The sequence below is a fragment of the Staurois parvus genome, unplaced genomic scaffold (genome assembly GCF_062004578.1).
Source record: "Staurois parvus isolate SC_StPar_1 unplaced genomic scaffold, SC_StPar_1.0 ptg000058l, whole genome shotgun sequence".
Lineage (NCBI taxonomy): Eukaryota > Metazoa > Chordata > Amphibia > Anura > Ranidae > Staurois > Staurois parvus.
In genome coordinates this window covers 5,501,320-5,522,902 of record NW_028317854.1, presented here as the reverse complement: position 1 = coordinate 5,522,902, position 21,583 = coordinate 5,501,320, and the positions used below count along the sequence as shown (strand labels likewise).

Here is a 21,583-nt window from a genome sequence, read left to right as displayed (position 1 = left end):
TGGTTTCTATGCAGAGCTGCACCAGATTTTGTACTCTCCAGCTTAACCTCCCTAGCGGTCTGATTATGTCAGTATTTCTGTGCTCAAAGTGGTAAATGTTTTTGCCTGGAAATATGTTGTTCTTTTATTGTAGGCCTGTAATTTTTAGGAATAACTCCCTGAAATCTGTCCAAACAAGAGTCTAGTAAACATCCCGGGTATAGAATTTGAAACACGAAATCAAAAATTATAATATAATAAATAATAAATAATCATAAAATCGTAATATAAATTTAATTAAATAATGTTATCAAACCAAAAACACTGAAATTTGAAATATAGCGCCAAGTTCGCATATCACTGAGCAAAGTCGCAAAATCGTTTTCAGTGTCTGATGCCGAATTTCCCCACAAATCATCACTCAATTCTGCAAGTGGTTCTGATTTACTATCGCTGTTCTCTAGATGGTCTAAAACCGCTTTTGACATAAAGGGACGCTTTTTGAACGCCATGGACATTTCTGTTTCAAGGCAGAAAGAACGGTAAAAATGCAGGCAGGGCACAGGACAAAGCACTAGGGACAAAATGTATGTGAAATGCTTTGATACAGTAATGTTTTACTATGTGGTTTTAGTGTATTTCGGGAATGTCACTTTTTAAAATTTTAAAATTTTCCACTGGTTCCTGCCCCCATATGTCCCGACACTTGTAGGGACCGGAACTCAGACGACGGATGCTGGTATCGGCTGGAGAAGATGGCCGGGACACTGCGGGGGGACATCGCGGGAGCGAAGGACAAGGTAAGTGAAGCGGGGATCACAGAGCAACGCTGCAGGGTATTCCCGTGTGTAGCTCGGGGTTACCGCTTTTGGCACTGATAATTAACCCGGAGCTACACTCGGGAATACCGCCAGGGAGGTTAATAAATAACCCCCACTGTATCCAGTTGTAGAGACCTCACTTACAAAATGATATTGATAAGCTAGAAGAAGTCCAGACAGGCAACAAAATGGAAAGGCCTGGGGGATAAAACAAATCAAGAGAGACTTCAGGAACGTACAGGCTGGAGAAAAAAAACTAAAAGGGGAGATCTGATTGAAACCTATAAATACATCAAGGGGGTGAATAGGGTTCAGGAAGGCAGTATTTTCAGTATGAAGCCAAGGTCAGGAACACGGGGACATGACCTCAAACTATTTTACTGAGGGTAGTTGATGCTTGGAATAGACTTCCAGTAGAGATATTGAGTCAGTCAACAGTAATTAGATTCAAACATGCTTGGGACAAACAGATCTATACTCAGACAAAAAAGTTAACAAAAAAAATGTATAAATAAAAAAAAGAGACAGACTCAATGGACCGCTTGGTCTTTTTTCTGCTGTCACTCTTTTATATTTTTATATTTATGTGCAGCTCTTGCCTTTGAAAACCTACTTAATAGAAAGATGTACCAGTTGGTATTGGTATGCTGTTTAGCTTTACTGTTCAACTGTTGTAAAACACACTTGTTACAGACCACGCTCCCTCCCTATTTCTGCATCTTCTCATTAATTTCCTCCTTCTCTGCTGCTTCAAATGTTCTTGGGTTGCTGGCCTGCTGCCAAGCTGTCCAGGATTTATTGCCTGAAATAGGCCACAGCGACAAGGTTTTCCACATAATGTATGTATGCATTACACTCAAGGTAATCGGATTTATCTTTTGTTGTCAGCAGGACAGGTGCTGCCTAGATTATGAAGCTTAGAGTGACACTGGTTTTTATTTAGTTTATTAATTTATAAAGAATATATAGAATATAGCAATGTTCACATTCCTCCCAACATCAGAAGTGGAGAAAAAGGGATAACCTGGAGAAAACGCATGGCTTGTGGAGTATGCCGTGGCAAAAATTCAATATGGCTAAATTGTGCTGTATATTGGTTGTGGCCTATTGAAACAGGTAAATACACTGCTCAAAAAAATTAAAGAAACACTTTTAATTCAGAGTATAGCGTCAAGTCAGTTAAACTTCTGGGATATTGATCTGGTCAGTTAAGTAGCAGAGGGGGTTGTTAATCAGTTTAAGCTTCTTTGGTGTTAATGAAATTACCAGGTGCACTAGATGGGCAACAATGAGACAACCCCCAAAACAGGAATGGTTTTACAGGGGGAGGCCACTGACATTATTTTCCCTACTCATCTTTTCTGACTGTTTTTCACTAGTTTTGCATTTGGCTAGGGTCAGTGTCACTACTGGTAGCATGAGGAGATACCTGGACCCTACAGAGGTTGCACAGGCAGTCCAACGCCTCCAGGATGGCACATCAAAACGTGTCACTGCCAGAAGGTTTGCTGTGTCCCAGCACAGTGTCGAACATGGAGGAGATTCCAGGAGACAGGAAGTTACTCTAAGAGAGCTGGATAGGCCTGTGGAAGGTCCTTAACCCATCAGCAGGACCGGTATCTGCTCCTTTGTGCAAGTATGAAAAGGATAAGCAGAGCCCTACAAAATGACCTCCAGCAGGCCACTGGTGTGAATATCTTTGACCAAACAATCAGAAACAGACTTCATGAGGGTGGCCTGAGGTCCTGATGACCTCTAGTGGACCCTGTGCTCACTGCTCAGCACCATAGAGCTCGATTGGCATTTGCCATTGAACACCAGAATTGGCAGGTCCACCATTGGTGCCCTGTGCTTTTCACAGATGGTTCACCATGAGCACATGTGACAGACGTGAACAGGGTCTGGAGAAGCCGTGGAGAACATTACGCTACCTGTAGCATCGTTCAGCATGACCATTTTAGTGGTGGGTCAGTGATGGTCTGGGGAGGCATATCCATGGAGGGACGCACAGACCTCTACAGGCTAGACAATGGCACCCTGACTGCCATTAGGTGTCGGGATAAAATCCTTGGACTCATTGTCAGACCCTTTGCTGGGCAGTGGGTCCTGGGTTGCTCCTGACAATGCCTGGCCTCATGTGGCAAAAGTATGCAGGCAGTTCCTGGAGGATGAAGTAACTGGTACCATTGAATGGCCCCCATGCTCGCCTGACCTAATCCAGTAGAACACCTTGGGGATATCATGTTGCGGTCCATCCAACGCCGCCAGGTTGTACCTCAGACTGTCCAGGAGCTCAGTGATGCCCTGGTCCAGATTTGGGAGGAAATACCTCAGGACACCATCTCATTAGGAGCATGCCCTGATGTTGTCAGGCATGCATACAATCACGTGTGGGCCATACAAACTACTGAGTACCAGTTTGAGTTGCTGCAATGAAATTTCAGCAAGATGAGCTAGCCTGCTGCATCATTTTTTAATTTTGATTTTCAGGGTGCCTTTGATTCAGTCCTCTGTAGGTTAAGTTTCATTTCCATCAAATGATGGGGCATCCTTACGTTCCTAATGCACTACCCAGTCCATATCAGTATAGATATCCAGCATGTTATTTTTCCCCATTGAGATCTGATGTGTTTTCAAAGTGTTCTTTTAATTTTTTTGAGCAATGTATAATCAATGCCACAAAATACTCCTTAATGTGGTATTAAACCGAAAAGCAGACATTTATTGCATTGCAACTTACCAATTCTAAGATGTGATGGTTGCATTCGTTTTCTTTTTTAGGCTTTTTTTTCATCTGGTGATCCAGCCAGTAAAATCAACTTTTATTTATTCATGTAAAACCTTTACCCCCTCCCTCCCCCCCAACAAAAATGTTGCTGTAACTGCTTTAGAAACTGCAGTGTGAACTGTAATTTGGCTTCAATTTTTTCTATCTGCTAGTATCTAATGCTGTCCTCCCCCCAGATTAACAATGCTGCTGTCCAAAGTTGCCTGTCCAGGGGGAGGAGATGTCATTCTAAATTGACATCTTTTAGCTGCTGCAGGACCTTTTGGGGACATTAGCTTCTGCAGTGGGGGGTCAATCAGCTCCATCAAGTACAGCATATATTTAATTACCTTTTTTTTCATAAGACACTTCTGTGTATGTAACATCTGTATGTTCTATATTTCCAAGCACACATCTATACACGTGGTGTTGACGCTTAAATGTATCTAAAAGGCTGCTGATCTGATACAGCATAACACTAAGGGAACAATCTCTTGCCTTTTACGATCAGGAAATGTGAAGGCCCCCCTAGTCTCTGACCCTGACGGGCTTATATGCACTTTCCACAGGTTTGGCCACAGTCCACAGAAAGTGAGAACTCCGCTTGCTTCCCACCTTTATCACTGGAGTGGCAGCACATCAGAAATTTACCAGGACAGACCAGTTGAATGTACAGAGCGGTTGAGGGTGCTTGCGGATTGGTTCGCTGATGGCACTGACATTGTCTAAAGCTAGACACATCAGGGGGTGAGCACAAGAGACTACTGAGGGGGAAATGGAGACTGGGGCATCTATTGCCAGTGCCTGCCCAAATATTTTATGGACAGTTTCTCACATTTGCTGGCGTTCGCCAGAAAATAGGCAGTGTTTTTTTTTTCTACAAGCTGTGGCAACCTTGATGGGGACACAGCCCTGATTTGAAGGACAAGGGAATTTTGTTAAAATAGCAGAATCAAAGACTGTTGGGTGGTATGCCTTCTTAGTTGCTACCACTATAGGAACTCACATTCTGGTATTGTCACGTTGTGCCCCGTGCCCCCACCCCCCCTGTGCCTGCTTTCCCTCTGCCTGTCCCTTCACCCCTCCCTCCCCCCTTGTAGATTCCTCACATCCTGTCACAGCCTACTTCAAAAGGCTGTGCAGGATGGGAGGAAGCGGCCCCTGTGGTGTGGGTCGCACCTCTCCCGGCAATGTCGCCAGAGAGTTGCGACCCCCCTGCGCCGGGATGTCTCAGCGCGTCCCCCCCCCCACGGCGGGCGCAACGCGGGCACGAGGCTTCCTGCACTCTGCGCCCGCCGGAGACAAAGGCCGCGCTCAGGAGAGCGCAGCCCGAGCCAGGGGGGGGCATGCCTCATTGCCCCGGCAAGGCGGTGCTGGCCCAGATGTTGCCAGGGCAACTGGGAAGCGTCCTGCTCCTGCTTTAAAAAGGCCGGAGCGGGACCCAGCCCGTGCTTTTTCTTCTCGCTGGTCCCTGAAGCTGCTGCTGGGAGATCTGGGCTGCGGCCAGATCCCCACAGCCATCCCCGCTGAGTACTCTGCCGATCCCTGTGCCCAGAATTACTCTGCTGTCACTGGTGCCCAGAAATACTCTGATGCCGCTGTGTGGCCAGAAATACTCTCCTGTCGCTGTGTGGCCAGAAATACTCTCCTGTTGCTGTGTGCCCAGAAATACTCTGCTGTCGCTGTGGGCCCAAAAATACTCTGCTGTCGCTGTGTGCCCAGAAATACTCTGCTGTCGCTGTGTGTCCAGAAATACTCTGGCTGGAAGTACCCGCTGTATGTCCAGAAATACTCTGTTGGATTACCTGCTGTGTGACAAGGAGTATCGTTGCCAGAGGTGACCCCTGCCAAAACTGTGAGTGTGCATACCCCCCCCCTGTTTGCCCTGCCTAGACTATCCGTGAATCCCCCTGTTTGCCCTGCCTGGACTGTCCGTGAATCCTCCCCGTTTGCCCTGCCTAGACTATCTGTGAATCCCCCTGTTTGCCCTGCCTGGACTATCCGTGAATCCCCCCCCCCCGTTTGCCCTGGCTGGACTATCCGTGAATCCCCCTGTTTGCCCTGCCTGGCCTATCCGTGAATCCCCCTGTTTGCCCTGCCTGGACTATCTGTGAATCCCCCTACTTTTCCCTGCCTAGACTATCCGTGAATCCCTCGATTTGCCCTATCGTGGGCCGGATTACAATTGTTTCAGACTCTGCCTGTCTCCCCTTTTTGGGTATCCGGACGCTAACTCCCTACCTTGATTGAGTGTCTCCCATATGTCAATAAAGCTTTGTGTGTTTATCATCATCCGTGTGTGTTCTGTCCTGCCTACGCTTCCGTCACAGGTATGCTTATCTTGGACATATGTACCGGCTACCGATCCCCAGCTCACAGTACTATAAGCCCCCCTGGGGTAAGCAGTCTATCAGGCACAGAAACCAGATCCAATGAGGTGGTGACAAACAGTGCGGTGTTTATTGGTGATGTTTACAAGACTATGCACAGGTGCTGTACAGTGGTTCAGAAATGAACAAGGCCAACAAAAACACACAAAAAAAAACCAAAGCAAATGCCTAGCCGCATCGTGGCATTAACTACACAAAAATACAAGTCCTAACTAACTGGCTGAGCAAGCTTACCACTTAGCCTCCACATATACAGCTTGTTAGCTTTTGCCAACCTTTCAACTCTCATACAGGACTTGTCTGATCCCCAAGCAGAGAGCTCTGGCTACAGGTTCCAGGTGAGATTAAATTGCCAGTGGAGAGAGGAGTAAACCCTGCACTGGACCACTGATCAGAAATTCCTAAATGTATAAGAGAATAACCTGGGAGACCTATAAACCCCAAACAGGACTTTTCCAGGCTCCCTCTGGGATGCTTTGCTACGTATCCTCCCCCCTTGTTTCAACCCCAGGGTTGGAACATATGTGGCCCAGTAGGAATAAACCTGAGATATGGCATCAACATTTCCCATTTTCATTTTAAACATAAATCGCCAGTGCCAAAATTAGACAAAATAAGCAAATTAAACAAATAAATGCTGCTGCTCATCAGTGCAAACCCACACAAAAAAATATTTAAACCATAAAAACAGAGCAAAAAAATACACAATTTTTTTTTATATTTTTTTATCACTCCAAAATATTATAATAAAATGAAATATATATATGAAATTAAAAGTCCCACTCCAAGTAGGTGAAACATCATTTAAAAAATTATGAATTATTAATTTTTATGGTTTAAATATTTCCCATTTTAAACCCTGGCCTGTGCTTTACAGTGAAGACATAGTCCTGAAGGGCCAGAAACCACCAGTTTACCCTTCTATTTGTCTCCTTTTTTGGGATATCCACTTGAGGGGAGCATGGTCAGTTACTAAATTAAAGTGGCGGCCCACTAGATAATACCACAGTGCGTCTAAGGCCCATTTTATGGCTAAATATTCCTGTTATGAAAGCATATTTTCTTTCATGCTCATTAAGCTTTCTGCTCAGGAACACCACAGGGTGTTCCTCCCCACTGTGTACCTGTGACAATACTGTCTGAACCAAAAAGTCCTTGGAGAAATCGGGGGAGTACAACAGTCTTTTGAAAGACTCCTCTGCTTTTGTGGACAATTTTCCCTTTTGTATGGTTAGTCAGTGGAGCTGCTAGCGTGGTTCAGGGTGAACCCTCTATAGTACCCCTTGATACTCAGAAACGCTCTGACCTGCTTCTTGCTTGCTGGATGTGGCCACTCTTGGATGGCTTCTACTTTGTTCATTTGGGGTTTTATGACTCCTCGACCAATAATGTAGCCCAAATATCTGGCTTCCTCTAAAACAATGGCACATTTTTTTTTGTATTCGCCGCAAAGCCTTCCTTGAAAAGGGAATCCATGACCACCTGGACACGGAGTAAGTGAGACTCCGAGTCAGATAAGCTGCTGCATACTGTTGGTGGGGTCTTAGGGTTCTGTCCATGGCCCTCTAAAATGTCATGTGGGCATTTTACAACCCAAAATGCATCTTTTTATACTGAAACCAACCTTCAAGGGTCACGAACGCAGTCTTTTTTTGGCACTGCCAGTTGGGGATTTACCAATATCCTTTGGTCAAGTCTGTCTATAAGGTCGTCTACCCTGGGCATTGGGTACGTCTCAAATTTTGTCACTGAATTAAGTTTCCTGAAGTCTTTACAAAACCTCCATGTGACGTCCGGTTTTGGGACTAACACGAGGGGACTAGACCAGTCACTATTGGACTTTTTCACTGATATTTTTTTTCTCCTAGCTTCAGGAATTCAGTACAGTTTGAGCATGACAAGGACTCCAGGTTCAGTAACAATATCATGCTGAACCACTGCAGTCATACCAGGCAACTCCTTCCTGTTTTGGGAAGGAGACAGGGTGTCTGGAATAGTGATCTCAGGGACCAGAGGGCATTCCGTACCCCAAGGGGATACAGGAACAGACCCCCACAGTCAATGCCACCCTATTCTTCCGGGGCTTTAGCAAGTTTATATGGTATATTTGCTTGGGCTTTCTTTTACCTGATTGATATACAGTCAAGTCCATAAATATTGGGACATCGACACAATTCTAACATTTTTGGCTCTATACACCACCACAATGGATTTGAAATGAAACTAACAAGATGTGCGTTAACTGCAGACTGTCAGCTTTAATTTGAGGGTATTTACATCCAAATCAGGTGAACGGTGTAGGAATTACAACAGTTTGCATATGTGCCTCCCACTTGTTAAGGGACCAAAAGTAATGGGACAATTGGCTTCTCAGCTGTTCCATGGTCAGGTGTGTGTTATTCCCTCATGATCCCAATTACAATGAGCAGATAAAAGGTCCAGAGTTAATTTCAAGTGTGCTATTTGCATTTGGAATCTGTTGCTGTCAACTCTCAAGATGAGATCCAAAGAGCTGTCACTATCAGTGAAGCAAGCCATCATTAGGCTGAAAAAACAAAACAAGCCCATCAGAGAGATAGCAAAAACATTAGGCGTGGCCAAAACAACTGTTTGGAACATTCTTAAAAAGAAGGAACGCACCGGTGAGCTCAGCAACACCAAAAGACCCCAAGGACCATGGAAAACAACTGTGGTGGATGACCAAAGAATTCTTTCCCTGGTGAAGAAAACACCCTTCACAACAGTTGGCCAGATCAAGAACACTCTCCCAGGAGGTAGGTGTATGTGTGTCAAAGTCAACAATCAATAGAAGACTTCACCAGAGTGAATACAGAGGGTTCACCACAAGATGTAAACTATTGGTGAGCCTCAAAAACAGGAAGGCCAGATTAGAGTTTGCCAAACGACATCTAAAAAAGCCTTCACAGTTCTGGAACAACATCCTATGGACAGATGAGACCAAAATCAACTTGTACCAGAGTGATGGGAAGAGAAGAGTATGGAGAGGGAAAGGAACTGCTCATGATCCTAAGCATACCACCTCATCGGTGAAGCATGGTGGTGGTAGTGTCATGGCGTGGGCATGTATCGCTGCCAATGGAACTGGTTCTCTCATATTTATTGATGATGTGACTGCTGACAAAAGCAGCAGGATGAATTCTGAAGTGTTTCAGGCAATATTATCTGCTCATATTCAGCCAAATACTTCAGAACTCAATGGACGCCGCTTCACAGTGCAGATGGACAATGACCCAAAGCATACTGCAAAAGCAACCAAAGAGTTTTTTAAGGGAAAGAAGTGGAATGTTATGCAATGGCCAAGTCAATCACCTGACCTGAATCCGATTAGCATGCATTTCACTTGCTGAAGACAAAACTGAAGGGAAAATGCCCCAAGAACAAGCAGGAACTGAAGACAGTTGCAGTAGAGGCCTGGCAGAGCATCACCAGGGATGAAACCCAGTGCTGGTGAAGTCTATGCATTCTAGACTTCAGGCTGTAATTGACTGCAAAGGATTTGCAACCAAGTATTAAAAAGTGAAAGTTTGATTTATGATTATTATTCTGTCCCATTACTTATGGTCCCTTAACAAGTGGGAGACACATATGAAAACTGTTGTAATTCCTACACCGTTCACTTGATTTGAATGTAAATACCCTCAAATTAAAGCTGACAGTCTGCAGTTAAAGCACATCTTGTTCATTTGATTTAAAATCCATTGTGATGGTGTATAGAGCCAAAAATGTTATAATTGTGTCGATGTCCCAATATTTATGGACCTGACTGTACCTTGTAATTCACCAACGTTTTCAGTTACTTCGAAAGGACCCTGCTACTTAGACAGGACCCTGTCACAAGGTAAGAAAAAATGAAGTCGGGTCCCCCTGTTGTATATTCTTTGTTGGGCTGCTTAGGCCTGAAGTAAGCGTTCTTCCATAGGCATGATTGCTTCAATCCTGTTCTTCATCTGAGCGATATGCTCAATGACACTTTAGTGGGGTGACTACTTCCCCTCCCATGTTTCCTTGGCTATGTCTAAGAGCCCTAAAGGTGTCTCCCATAGAGCAACTCGAATGGAGTGTAGAGGACTGGGGAAACCTCCCTGATGGCAAATATCAAGTACAGAAGCAGAAAGTCCCAGTTTTTTGCATGCTTGCCAACAACCCTTTTCAACATATTCTTTAACATTTTATTTGTTTCTGTAATAAAATTTTGCAAATAAATAATTTCTTCAAAAACTTAGGCCAAAATGTATTCTGCTACATTTCTTTGATGAATATAACCCAAATCAGTGTTTATTATTTAATTATTAGGAAAGTTATAGAGTCCACAAACTATGGTATATATCGGAAAAATCAATCAATCCTGATGTACTGATGGCCTATCTCATTTCGTGAGGCCCAAAAATGTCAGGACTGTACAAATGACCCCTTTTTGGAATGCAGAAAGTCCAAGGTATTTAGCAAGAGGCATAGCAAGTTTTTTGAAGTTGTAATTAATGTATTTGTAGTTGTCATAATTTTTTGGATAATGAAGTAATTAAATGTTTTTCTTCACAATTTGTTTTTTCTTTTTACATACTGACACCAATGCAGTACAGCATCCTCATATAGATGGTGCTGTGGTGATCAGGGATACTGACTGGTAACAGTATATATAATATAGAAAAATATATATATATATAAAAAAAATTATTAAATTTTTTAATTTTTTTTTACCCCTGTGACCAGAGCAATGCAGTGTTACCATAGTAACACTGTACTACTCTGGGCAAGTGATCATGAATGTATATTTTTTTTACACATGATTGCTTACACCAGTGAATTTCACTGGTTTAAAACAACCATTTTTACAGAATGAAACTGATTCATTCAGTATGTATTGTTGTAATTAGCTGTGATTGACCTCAGTTAATCCCATGGTACAGATGGGCTGTGGTTGGCTCTGTCTGCACCATGTGATCACTGTGACCAATCACAGCTAGCAACAACATTGTGAGCACTGAATGGCTTGAAAGGAAGCCATTCATTGTTTACAGTTGTCATGTAATCTGCTGTGATTGGTCACAGTGATCACATGGTACTGGTAGTGGGCCGGTACAGTGATTAGTCATTGGCTGTGTCCTGTGGACACAGCCGGTGACAGCACCACGCGCAAGGTGCGTTCCAGGAGGACGACATATGACGTCCACCCTGGAACAGCAAAAGTCATGCCTAGCCATCATATTACAATAGGCCAGGTTTGAACTGGTTAAATACTCATTTAGTCTAGGGGCAGAGGAATAAAGTGGTTCTAATGGCTGAAGGTTTTTTACATTAATGCATTCTCTGCATTACGGTAAAACACCTTCTGTGTTGCAGGATCCCCCTTTATACATACCTGAGCCTGATCTCGATCCAGCAGCAGCTCTCCACTCTCTCCATCCTAACAGGGCAGAATGATAGCAGAAGTAGCCATTGGCTCCTGCTGCTGTCAATCAAATTCTGTGACAAGGGGGTGGGGCAAAGCACTGTTACTTTTTGTCTTTGGAGTGAGCCCGCACGAGTACTCCTCTTACCAAGCGGTTTGCTGCAAGGGGCTACTCGGCAGATGGGAGGAGCCAAGAGTGCCTGCCAAGGATCCCAGAACAAAAGGATCGATGCTGTGGAAAGCAGCCACATTCTGAGTAAAAAAAGACTGTAGTCTGCCAGTATGCTGTAGAGAAAGACCCTTGCTCTGTGTTGAAGCAATGGTCTCTTAGTGGAGTTCTAACACACCCCCTGCTAAGTCAGACATATAGCTCTACAATGAGCAAAACTTATATTCCCTGATGATTGCAGAGCTCTAGTGAATATTGCAGTCGATGTTGCTGAATCATGATTATTAACTCATTCCTAAATATGATAGCATACCAAATCAGCAAAGTATTCATACTGCATGTCAATTCATATATATATATATATATATATATATATATATACATACATACACTGTATATATATATATATATATATATATATATATATATGTATGTGTGTGTTCTTCAGAAGGTTTATTTTCTTTTTTTTTAACCTACACTAAATTCCAAAAGTATATGGACACCCCTCCAAATCATTGGATTCAGGTGTTCCCTTAACCACCATGGCCACAGATGTATAAATTCAAGCACCTAAGCATGCAGACTGTTTCTGCAAACATTTGTGAGAGAATGGGTCGCTCTCAGAAGCTCATTGAATTCAAGTGTGGTACCAATTCAAGATTGCCACCTGTGCAATAAGGCCATCTGTGAAATCTCCTTGCTACTAAATATTCCACAGTTAACTGTTAGTGGTATTATAACAAAGTGGAAGCAACTGCGAACAACAACTGAGCCATGAAGCAATAGGCCACGTAAAATGACGGCGGTGGCAGCGCATGCTGGAGCACACAGTGCGCAGAAGTCGGCAACTGTTTGCAGAGTCAGTAGCTAAAGACCTCCAAACTTCATGTGGCCTTCAGATTAGCACAATAACAGTGCGTAGAGAGCTTCATGGAATGGGATTCCATGGCCGAGCAGCTGCATCCAAGCCTTACATCGCCAAGTGCAATGCAAAGTGTCGGATGCAGTGGTGTAAAACATGCCGGCACTGGACTCTAGAGCAGTGGAGACTTGTTCTAAGGATTGATGAATCAAGCTTCTCTCTCTGGCAGTCCAATGGACGTGTCTCGATTTGGCGGTTGCCAGGAGAACGGTACTTGCCTGACATCATTGTGCCAAGTGTAAGGTTTGGTGGAGGGGGGATTATGGTGGGGGGTTGTTTTTTAGGGGTTGGGCTTGGCCTCTTAGTTCCAGTGAAGGAAACTCTTAAGGAGTCAGCATATCAAGACATTTTGGACAATTTCATTCTCCCAGCTTTGTGGGAACAGTTTGGGGATGGCCCCTTCCTGTTCCAACATGTCTGCGCACCAGTGCACAAAGCAAGGTCCATAAAGACATGGATGAGCTAGTTTGGGGTGAAGGAACTTGACTGGCCTGCACAGAGTCCTGACCTCGACCCGATAGAACACCTTTGGGATGAATTAGAGCAGAGACTGCAAGCCAGGCCTTCTCGTCTGACATCAGTGCCTGACCTCACAAATGCGCTTCTGGAAGAATGGTGAAACATTCCCATAGATACATTCCTAAACCTTGTGGACAGCCTTCCCAGAAGAGTTTGAAGCTGTTATAGCTGCAAAGGGTGGGCCAACTCCATATTAAGCCCTATGGACTAAGACTGGGATGCCATTACAGTTCATGTGCATGTAAAGGCAGGCATCCCAATACGTTTGGCAATATAGTATATATATATCTATCTATATATCTATCTATCTATATATATATATACAGTCAGGTCCATAAATATTGGGACATCGACACAATTCTAACAATTTTGGCTCTTTACACCACCACAATGGATTCGAAATGAAACGAACAAGATGTGCTTTAACTGCAGACTGTCAGCTTTAATTTGAGGGTATTTACATCCAAATCAGGTGAACGGTGTAGGAATTACAACAGTTTGCATATGTGCCTCCCACTTGTTAAGGGACCAAAAGTAATGGGACAATTGGCTTCTCAGCTGTTCCACGGCCAGGTGTGTGTTATTCCCTCATTATCCCAATTACAATGAGCAGATAAAAGGTCCAGAGTTAATTTCAAGTGTGCTATTTGCATTTGGAATCTGTTGCTGTCAACTCTCAAGATGAGATCCAAAGAGCTGTCACTATCAGTGAAGCAAGCCATCATTAGGCTGAAAAAACAAAACAAACCCATCAGAGAGATAGCAAAAACATTAGGCGTGGCCAAAACAACTGTTTGGAACATTCTTAAAACAAAGGAACGTACCGGTGAGCTCAGCAACACCAAAAGACCCGGAAGACCACGGAAAACAACTGTGGTGGATGACCAAAGAATTCTTTCCCTGGTGAAGAAAACACCCTTCACAACAGTTGGCCAGATCAAGAACACTCTCCAGGAGGTAGGTATATGTGTGTCAAAGTCACCAATCAAGAGAAGACTTCACCAGAGTGAATACAGAGGGTTCACCACAAGATGGAAACCATTGGTGAGCCTCAAAAACAGGAAGGCCAGATTAGAGTTTGCCAAACAACATCTAAAAAAGCCTTCACAGTTCTGGAACAACATCCTATGGACAGATGAGACCAAGATCAACTTGTACCAGAGTGATGGGAAGAGAAGAGTATGGAGAAGGAAAGGAACTGCTCATGATCCTAAGCATACCACCTCATCGGTGAAGCATGGTGGTGGTAGTGTCATGGCGTGGGCATGTATGGCTCCCAATGTAACTGGTTCTCTTGTATTTATTGATGATGTGACTGCTGACAAAAGCAGCAGGATGAATTCTGAAGTGTTTCGGGAAATATTATCTGCTCATATTCAGCCAAATGCTTCAGAACTCATTGGACGCCACTTCACAGTGCAGATCTACAATGACCCAAAGCATACTGCAAAAGCAACCAAAGAGTTTTTTAAGGGAAAGAAGTGGAATGTTATGCAATGTCCAAGTCAATCACCTGACCTGAATCCGATTGAGCATGCATTTCACTTGCTGAAGACAAAACTGAAGGGAAAATGCCCCAAGAACAAGCAGGAACTGAAGACAGTTGCAGTAGAGGCCTGGCAGAGCATCTCCAGGGATGAAACCCAACGTCTGGTGATGTCTATGTGTTCCAGACTTCAGGCTGTAATTGACTGCAAAGGATTTGCAACCAAGTATTAAAAAGTGAAAGTTTGATTTATGATTAATATTCTGTCCCATTACTTTTGGTCCCTTAATAAGTGGGAGGCACAAATGCAAATAGCACACTTGAAATGAACTCTGGACCTTTTATCTGCTCATTGTAATTGGGATAATGAGGGAATAACACACACCTGGCCGTGGAACAGCTGAGAAGCCAATTGTCCCATTACTTTTGGTCCCTTAACAAGTGGGAGGCACATATGCAAACTGTTGTAATTCCTACACCGTTCACCTGATTTGGATGTAAATACCCTCAAATTAAAGCTGACAGTCTGCAGTTAAAGCACATCTTGTTCGTTTCATTTCAAATCCATTGTGGTGGTGTAAAGAGCCAAAATTGTTAGAATTGTGTCGATGTCCCAATATTTATGGACCTGACTGTATATATACAGTGGGGATCGAAAGTTTGGGCACCCCAGCTAAAAATTTGTATTAATGTGCATAAAGAAGCCAAGGAAAGATGGAAAAATCTCCAAAAGGCATTAAATTACAGATTAGACATTCTTATAATATGTCAACAAAAGTTAGATTTTATTTCCATCATTTACACGTTCAAAATAACAGAAAACAAAAAAATGGAGTCTGCAAAAGTTTGGGCACCCTGCAGAGTTAATATCCTGTACTGCCCCCTTTGGCAAGTATCACAGCTTGTAAATGCTTTTTGTAGCCAGCCAAGAGTCTTTCAATTCTTGTTTGAGGTATCTTTGCCCATTCTTCCTTACAAAAGTCTTCCAGTTCTTTGAGATTTCTGGGCTGTCTGTCACGCACTGCTCTTTTAAGGTCTATCCGTAGATTTTCAATGTTGAGGTCAGGAGATTGTGAAGGCCATGGCAAAACCTTCAGTTTACGCCTCTTGATGTAATCCCCCGTGGATTTCGAGGTGTGTTTAGGATCATTATCCATTTGTAGAAGCCATCCTCTCTTTAACTTCAGCTTTTTCACAGATGGCTTCAAGTTACCATCCAAAATTTGCTGAAATTTTATTGAATCCATTTTTCCTTCTACTCGTGAGATGTTCCCTGTGCCACTTGCTGCAACACAACCCCAAAGCATGATTAATCCAACCCCATGCTTAACAGTTGGACAGAGGTTCTTTTCATTAAATTCTATGCCCCTTCTTCTCCAAACGTACCTTTGCTCATTCCGGCCAAAAAGTTCAATTTTAACCTCATCGGTCCACAGAACTTGTTTCCAAAATGCATCAGGCTTGTCTATATGTTCATTTGCAAAGTTCAAACGATGATTTTTGTGGTGAGGACGTAGAAGAGGTTTTCTTCTGATGACTCTTCCATGAAGACCATATTTGTACAAGTATCTCTTTATAGTGGAATAGTGTACCACAAATCCAGTGTCTGCCAGATCTTTCTGGAGGGATCGTGCAGTCAAACGTGGGTTTTGAATTGTTTTTCTCACAATCCTGCGAGCTGTTCTGTCTGATATTTTTCTTGGTCTTTCAGATCTTGCTTTAACTTCCACTGTTCCTGTTGACTGCCATTTCTTAATTACATTCCGAACAGAGGATATTGACATCTGAAAACGCTTTGTTATCTTCTTATAGCCTTCTCCAGCTTTGTGAGCATCAACTATTTTCAGTTTCAGTTTTCTAGACAACTGCTTAGAAGAACCCATGGTGCTGATTGTTGGGGCAAGGTCAGATGAGTCTGGGCATTTAAAACCTTTGAGATTGACATAACCTGGTCTTCCCAGACGATGATTAAGAACAATCCATGACACTGGCAGGTCTCAGCTTTGCAAAGTGGGCAGTGTATGCTATAAATTCTGCAGGGTGCCCAAACTTTTGCAGACGCCATTTTTTTGTTTTCTGTTATTTTGAAAGTGTAAATGATGGAAATAAAATCTAGCTTTTGTTGACATATTAAATGTCTAATCTGTAATTTGATGCCTTTTGGAGATTTTTCCATCTTTCCTTGGCTTCTTTATGCACATTAATACAAATTTTTAGCTGGGGTGCCCAAACTTTCGATCCCCACTGTATATATATATATATATATATATATGTATGTATGTATAAAAGTGCAGAAACTTTTTGAAGAACCCTTGAAAATGTATTTTTTACCAGTATGGTGTCTGCTTTCTCTGTTGATTAGCAAATGTAGGATAAATCCTCAGAGGAGCTTTTTTATCATCTGTTGTTATGAAATGACTAATATTCATATTAGTGTTTGTTTTTGATATTCCATTATTTACTGTAGCTTACCATTTGCATTAATCAGTACACTTTTTCATTCCACATGGTAATGAAATTAAAGTAATTAGGAAACCACTTTTGTATTTTGTGTACATTAGTTGAGTACTCATTATTATGTTTCACTTTGTCTTTTAGGTATTTAAAGGTGAATTTCAACTTCCGGATTTCCTGAAAGATGTGCCTCAGGTAGAATAAAACTAGAATGATACTGGTTACATTTGTTTTGATGTACTAAAAGATTTTGGATTTTATTTAGAAAGGTAAAGGGCAGTATGACATGTTCCTATAGCAACAAGTCACAGAAAGTCCTAATGCTTTATTAGGGGAGTGATTCAATTGATGACTTCTTTAGGCTGTACCATTGTACACTCCAGTCATTAGTACTAGAGGCGTACTATTCAGTTTTACATCCTCATAGCTTTTCAGTACCCCTGACTCTTTCTGCTGCGCCACCTACAGTACCTCTCTCCTTTGCAATGCCTTTTTAATCTTCCTGGAGGCTGCTTCTCTTTTGTTGGCAACCTTGGCTCTCACTGGAGTGCACTTACTCTAGAACGGTGTTTTTCAACATTTTTCAGCCAGGGCACACTTTATAGTTGTTCACAATTTCAGGGCACACAAACCTGGGGACTTGTTCACACCAGGAGGTGTGTCTGAATGAACTTTTTTGTACGTTCCCCCGTGCATTGTGTTTTTTAATGGGTTGCCCTATTTGCGTGAATCAGTCAAATAAAAAGGTGCCAGCATGAATTTTTAAAATCACGCTGCACCAAACTGCATGGTACTGCAGTACAATGTGTTTTAACAGGCGTGGACACATGCACATTTGCTGGATGCATGAGGGTGCCATTAAGACCACAAAAGGCAGTACATTTTTGTGCAGTGCGGGAAAACGTGATTTCACAGGCTTGGTTTGAACAAGCCCTTAAAATGTGGTTTGTGAGGCAGTGTCTGTAAATTCTCTTACCCCCCCCAACCCCCCCCCCCCAGCACAAATCCCTGCCCCCCAACATCCCTCTCCTAGCACAAATCCTCCATCTTAACACAAAATCTGTTCTTCCTTCCCTCTCCAAATGCCCCCTCCTAATACAAAAGCTCTTATCTCACCACATCCCTTTCATCACTAAAGGAGTAGTGACAGTAGCAAAGAAGGAGAGAGAGCAGGGAGATGGTGGGAGATGTGTTCTCCCTCCAACCCCCTCCTCCTCCCCCACACACACACCTCCAGCAGCATGGGAAGGAGATGGGAGTGGTAACCAAACCCATACAGTCTGATATGTCGAGGCTCTGTATATTTGCCAGTTTGTTTGTTTTTTTAGCTGCTTTGCAAATCTGATCTGGAGTGGATGAGTTTCTCTACTTTGAGATGCCTCCACTCATTTGGATTTATGAATCAGGCAGCATATTTTAGATGGCCCCAGGAGTTGGCAGCATTTCTCACTTTAGTATACAGAGAGGAGAGAGAGCACAGTACACACCTCCTCCTCCTCCTGGCTCTCTCCTCTATGCAGGTGGGTGACCCAGACTTCATTCTGTATTTTAGTCAGAAATGTAGTGGCATAGAGGAGGAGAGACCCAGGAGGAGGCGGTTCAGTGCTCTCTCTCCTCTCTGTATACTGGGTTTAGCACAGTGTGAGTTTTCTGTCCTTTTGCTGCGACATCCATGGGGTGTCTTTGCGGCACCCCAGGGTGCTGCTGTACCCCGGTTGAGAAATGCTTCTCTAGAGTATCAGGGCAGAGAAAGACAGACACACACACTGTCAAGGCATACACACACGTGCACATGCTGTCAGGGTAGACGCACACACACGCGTACATGCAGTCAGGGTAGACACACACACGGTGTCACCTGGCAGACACACATACACACAGTGCCAGGGTAGACACACGGTCAAGCAATAAGATGTCATCAGCACTCCACTGTAAACATGCACTTTTTTATTAGTGCAATGTCACATCAGTCAAGTAAGCCAATGTTTCAGGGCCACAAAGGGTCCTTTCCTCAAAGTGACATAGGTCACTATGTGCTGGTAATATCTCATTACTTTACTGTGGTTTGTATAATGCCATCTGCTACAGTCAATATGAGCCCCTATCTATTATCATGGTCGAACACAGAAAGAAGTACAGTCATCTTCTGGTTTAGGGCTGACACATGCATATGCATTGTGTCAGGGCAGACACACATGTGCAGTATGTCAGGCATGACATGCGCGCACACACAGAGTCAGTGCAGACATATCCATATACAGTGTCGGTGCAAACACAGGCACAAGTAATGTCACGGAGCCATGCTCATACACATATGCAGCGTGTCAACTAGACTAACTGGTCGCAGGAGCAGTGATGCACAGCCATTATATGGCCCTGCAAAGTCAGAAGAAAACAGAATCCTTTCCAGGAGAGCGGTTTCAAAACAATTTTTATTTTGCCCCTTTGGTTGCCATATGTCATAAAATATACATCCTTGGCAGTCAAAGCGTTAAAAAAGGGACAAGCAATGTGAAAATTTCAGTTCTCTGTCATTCAAAAATTTCACTAGTTATAGAATTGGCTTACTCCTATTAGAATTGCATTTAAAAATTGTCATACAACTATGGCTGCCAGGGTTTTCAGCATAACTGCACACATCAGCCTAGAACCAGATCTCTGCCCAATTAAATCCACGTGCCCCTCTGAGACAAGGACAGGGAAATAAGTAGACCTTACATTCATGTTGCTGAAATATTTAGTAGCAGCTTCTGCCAGAATTAGGCCCAGAATTTGATTCAGAAAGCATTTAAACTTTGAGTACTACAGCAAAATGTCTTGTGTAATAGTGTGGGGAAGAGTTACAACCTCTATTTGACCAATACATTAACACATACTAGTTCCTACCAGGTTTTGCAGCAGCTTGATTCTGTGGCAAAACTATGGCATTCGTATTCTCCCATAACTGAAATTTCAGGGCCCATTCAGCAGAAACTGCATTTTCATGCATTTCCACATGTGCATACACGTGTTTTGACATGCATTTACATGTATTTGCTGTGTGTTTTTAACATGGGGAAGGACAAGTTTTCAAAAGCACCAAACTTTATTTTTGTTCTTAGCGTCACATTTACACGCATTACATCGTGTTTGCATGGGTTTATATGCATTAGCAACAGGGCTGAAACAAATAATCAACATAACTGATTACGAAAATAGTTGTCAACTATTTTCATTATTGGTTAGTTGGTCAGCTGATTAGTTGGCCTGCATACAGAATGCATTATTTGTTTACATATCAGAAGATACAGTGCAGCACACATACAGCTCAGTACAGCATCCATACATGTCAGTAAGTGCCTGAGAAATTGTGAGAAGCAATGCCTCATGGGACATATAGTCTCTGGAATGAGAAGGGAGTGATTTAATGCTTTCGCTGCCAGTTCGTATGTCTTACGGACTTGACAGCGGGGGGGGGGGGGGTTTACACATAATCCAGTGGCTGAAGCTTTTCACGGCTACAATAGCCAGGGAGGAATGTATTGCAATGCGATCTACATTGCAATACATTCAGTGGAGCCCAGAGGAGACACGCAGTGTCTTTTAGACTCTGAATGTCTCATTAACCATTTGCCGACCGCAGATAGCCGAATGATTGCTTCACTGCGGCCGGCCAGTTCTGGGTGGGCGTCATTATGACCCCCGGTGATCTCCGTGATCGTTGTGTCCTACGGATACAGTTGATCACGTGGTATGGTAAAAGGCCAATCACACCGGCCTTTTACTACGTGATCAGCCGTGTCCAATGACACACTGATCACCGGGTAATGCAATTGCTGGTTATCGGATGCACTTTCCTCACGCTGTCACAGGGGGGATCGGCACCAATCATCAGGGCACTGATCATCAGTGCCCAGCAGTGCCACCCACCAGTGCCTCCCACCTGTGCCCACTTGTGCCACCTACCAGTGCCCATCAATGCAGCCCAGCAGTGCCATCCATAAGTGCCACTCATTGCCCAGCAGTGTCGCCAGTCATTGCCCAGCAGTGTCGCCAGTCAGTGCCCATCAGTACCACCTATCAGTTCCCAGCAGTGCCCCCAATCAGTGCCCAGCAGTGCCGCCAGTCAGTGCCACCTCATCAGTGCCGCCTGTCAGTGCCACCTCATCAGTGCCGCCTCATCAACGCACATCAGTGAAGGAGAAAAATTACCTGTTTGCAAATTTTTATAAAAGAAAAACTTTTTTTTTTTTTTTCCTTTTTTTTTGTTTATAGCGCAAGAAATAAAACACCCAGCGGTGATTAAAGACCACCAAAAGAAAGATCTATTTGTGTGAAAAAAGTGATAAGAAATTTAATATGGGTACAGTGTTGCATGACCGTGCAATTGTCATTCAAAGTGCGACAGTGCTGAAAGCTGAAAATTGGCCTGGGCAGGAAGGGGGTATAAATGCCCGGTAGGCAAGTGGTTAAACAGAATCTGTCATCTAAAATTCATCAGATAAAAAAAAGTTAAGCAAAATGTTTTTTTGCAAGAGATATAAAGTTACACCCATCCCCCCCCTCCCTGAAAAAAAATCCTCCCTAAAAAACTGAGGACCCCAAATATATGCACATACGAACGTAAACACGCGCTGGGGGCGCTTACCCATGAAAGTGTCGATTGCGATACACATGTTACATATTG

The 21,583-nt window shown here is 43.3% G+C and overlaps 1 protein-coding gene across 3 annotated transcripts in view; it reads left to right on the top strand.

The window, feature by feature from the left end:
* Positions 1 to 21,583, top strand: part of TPST1 (tyrosylprotein sulfotransferase 1) — a 170,190-nt gene that overhangs the window by 130,656 nt on the left and 17,951 nt on the right. For 2 of the 3 annotated variants that reach the window (XM_089668456.1, XM_089668455.1), the window contains exon 4: positions 17,062 to 17,112. The exons of the other annotated variant lie outside the window; for it this stretch is intronic. In XM_089668456.1, coding sequence (XP_089524582.1) covers positions 17,062 to 17,112 — 51 coding nt within the window. The remainder of the gene's footprint in view (positions 1 to 17,061; positions 17,113 to 21,583) is intronic. 3 annotated transcript variants of the gene reach the window in all.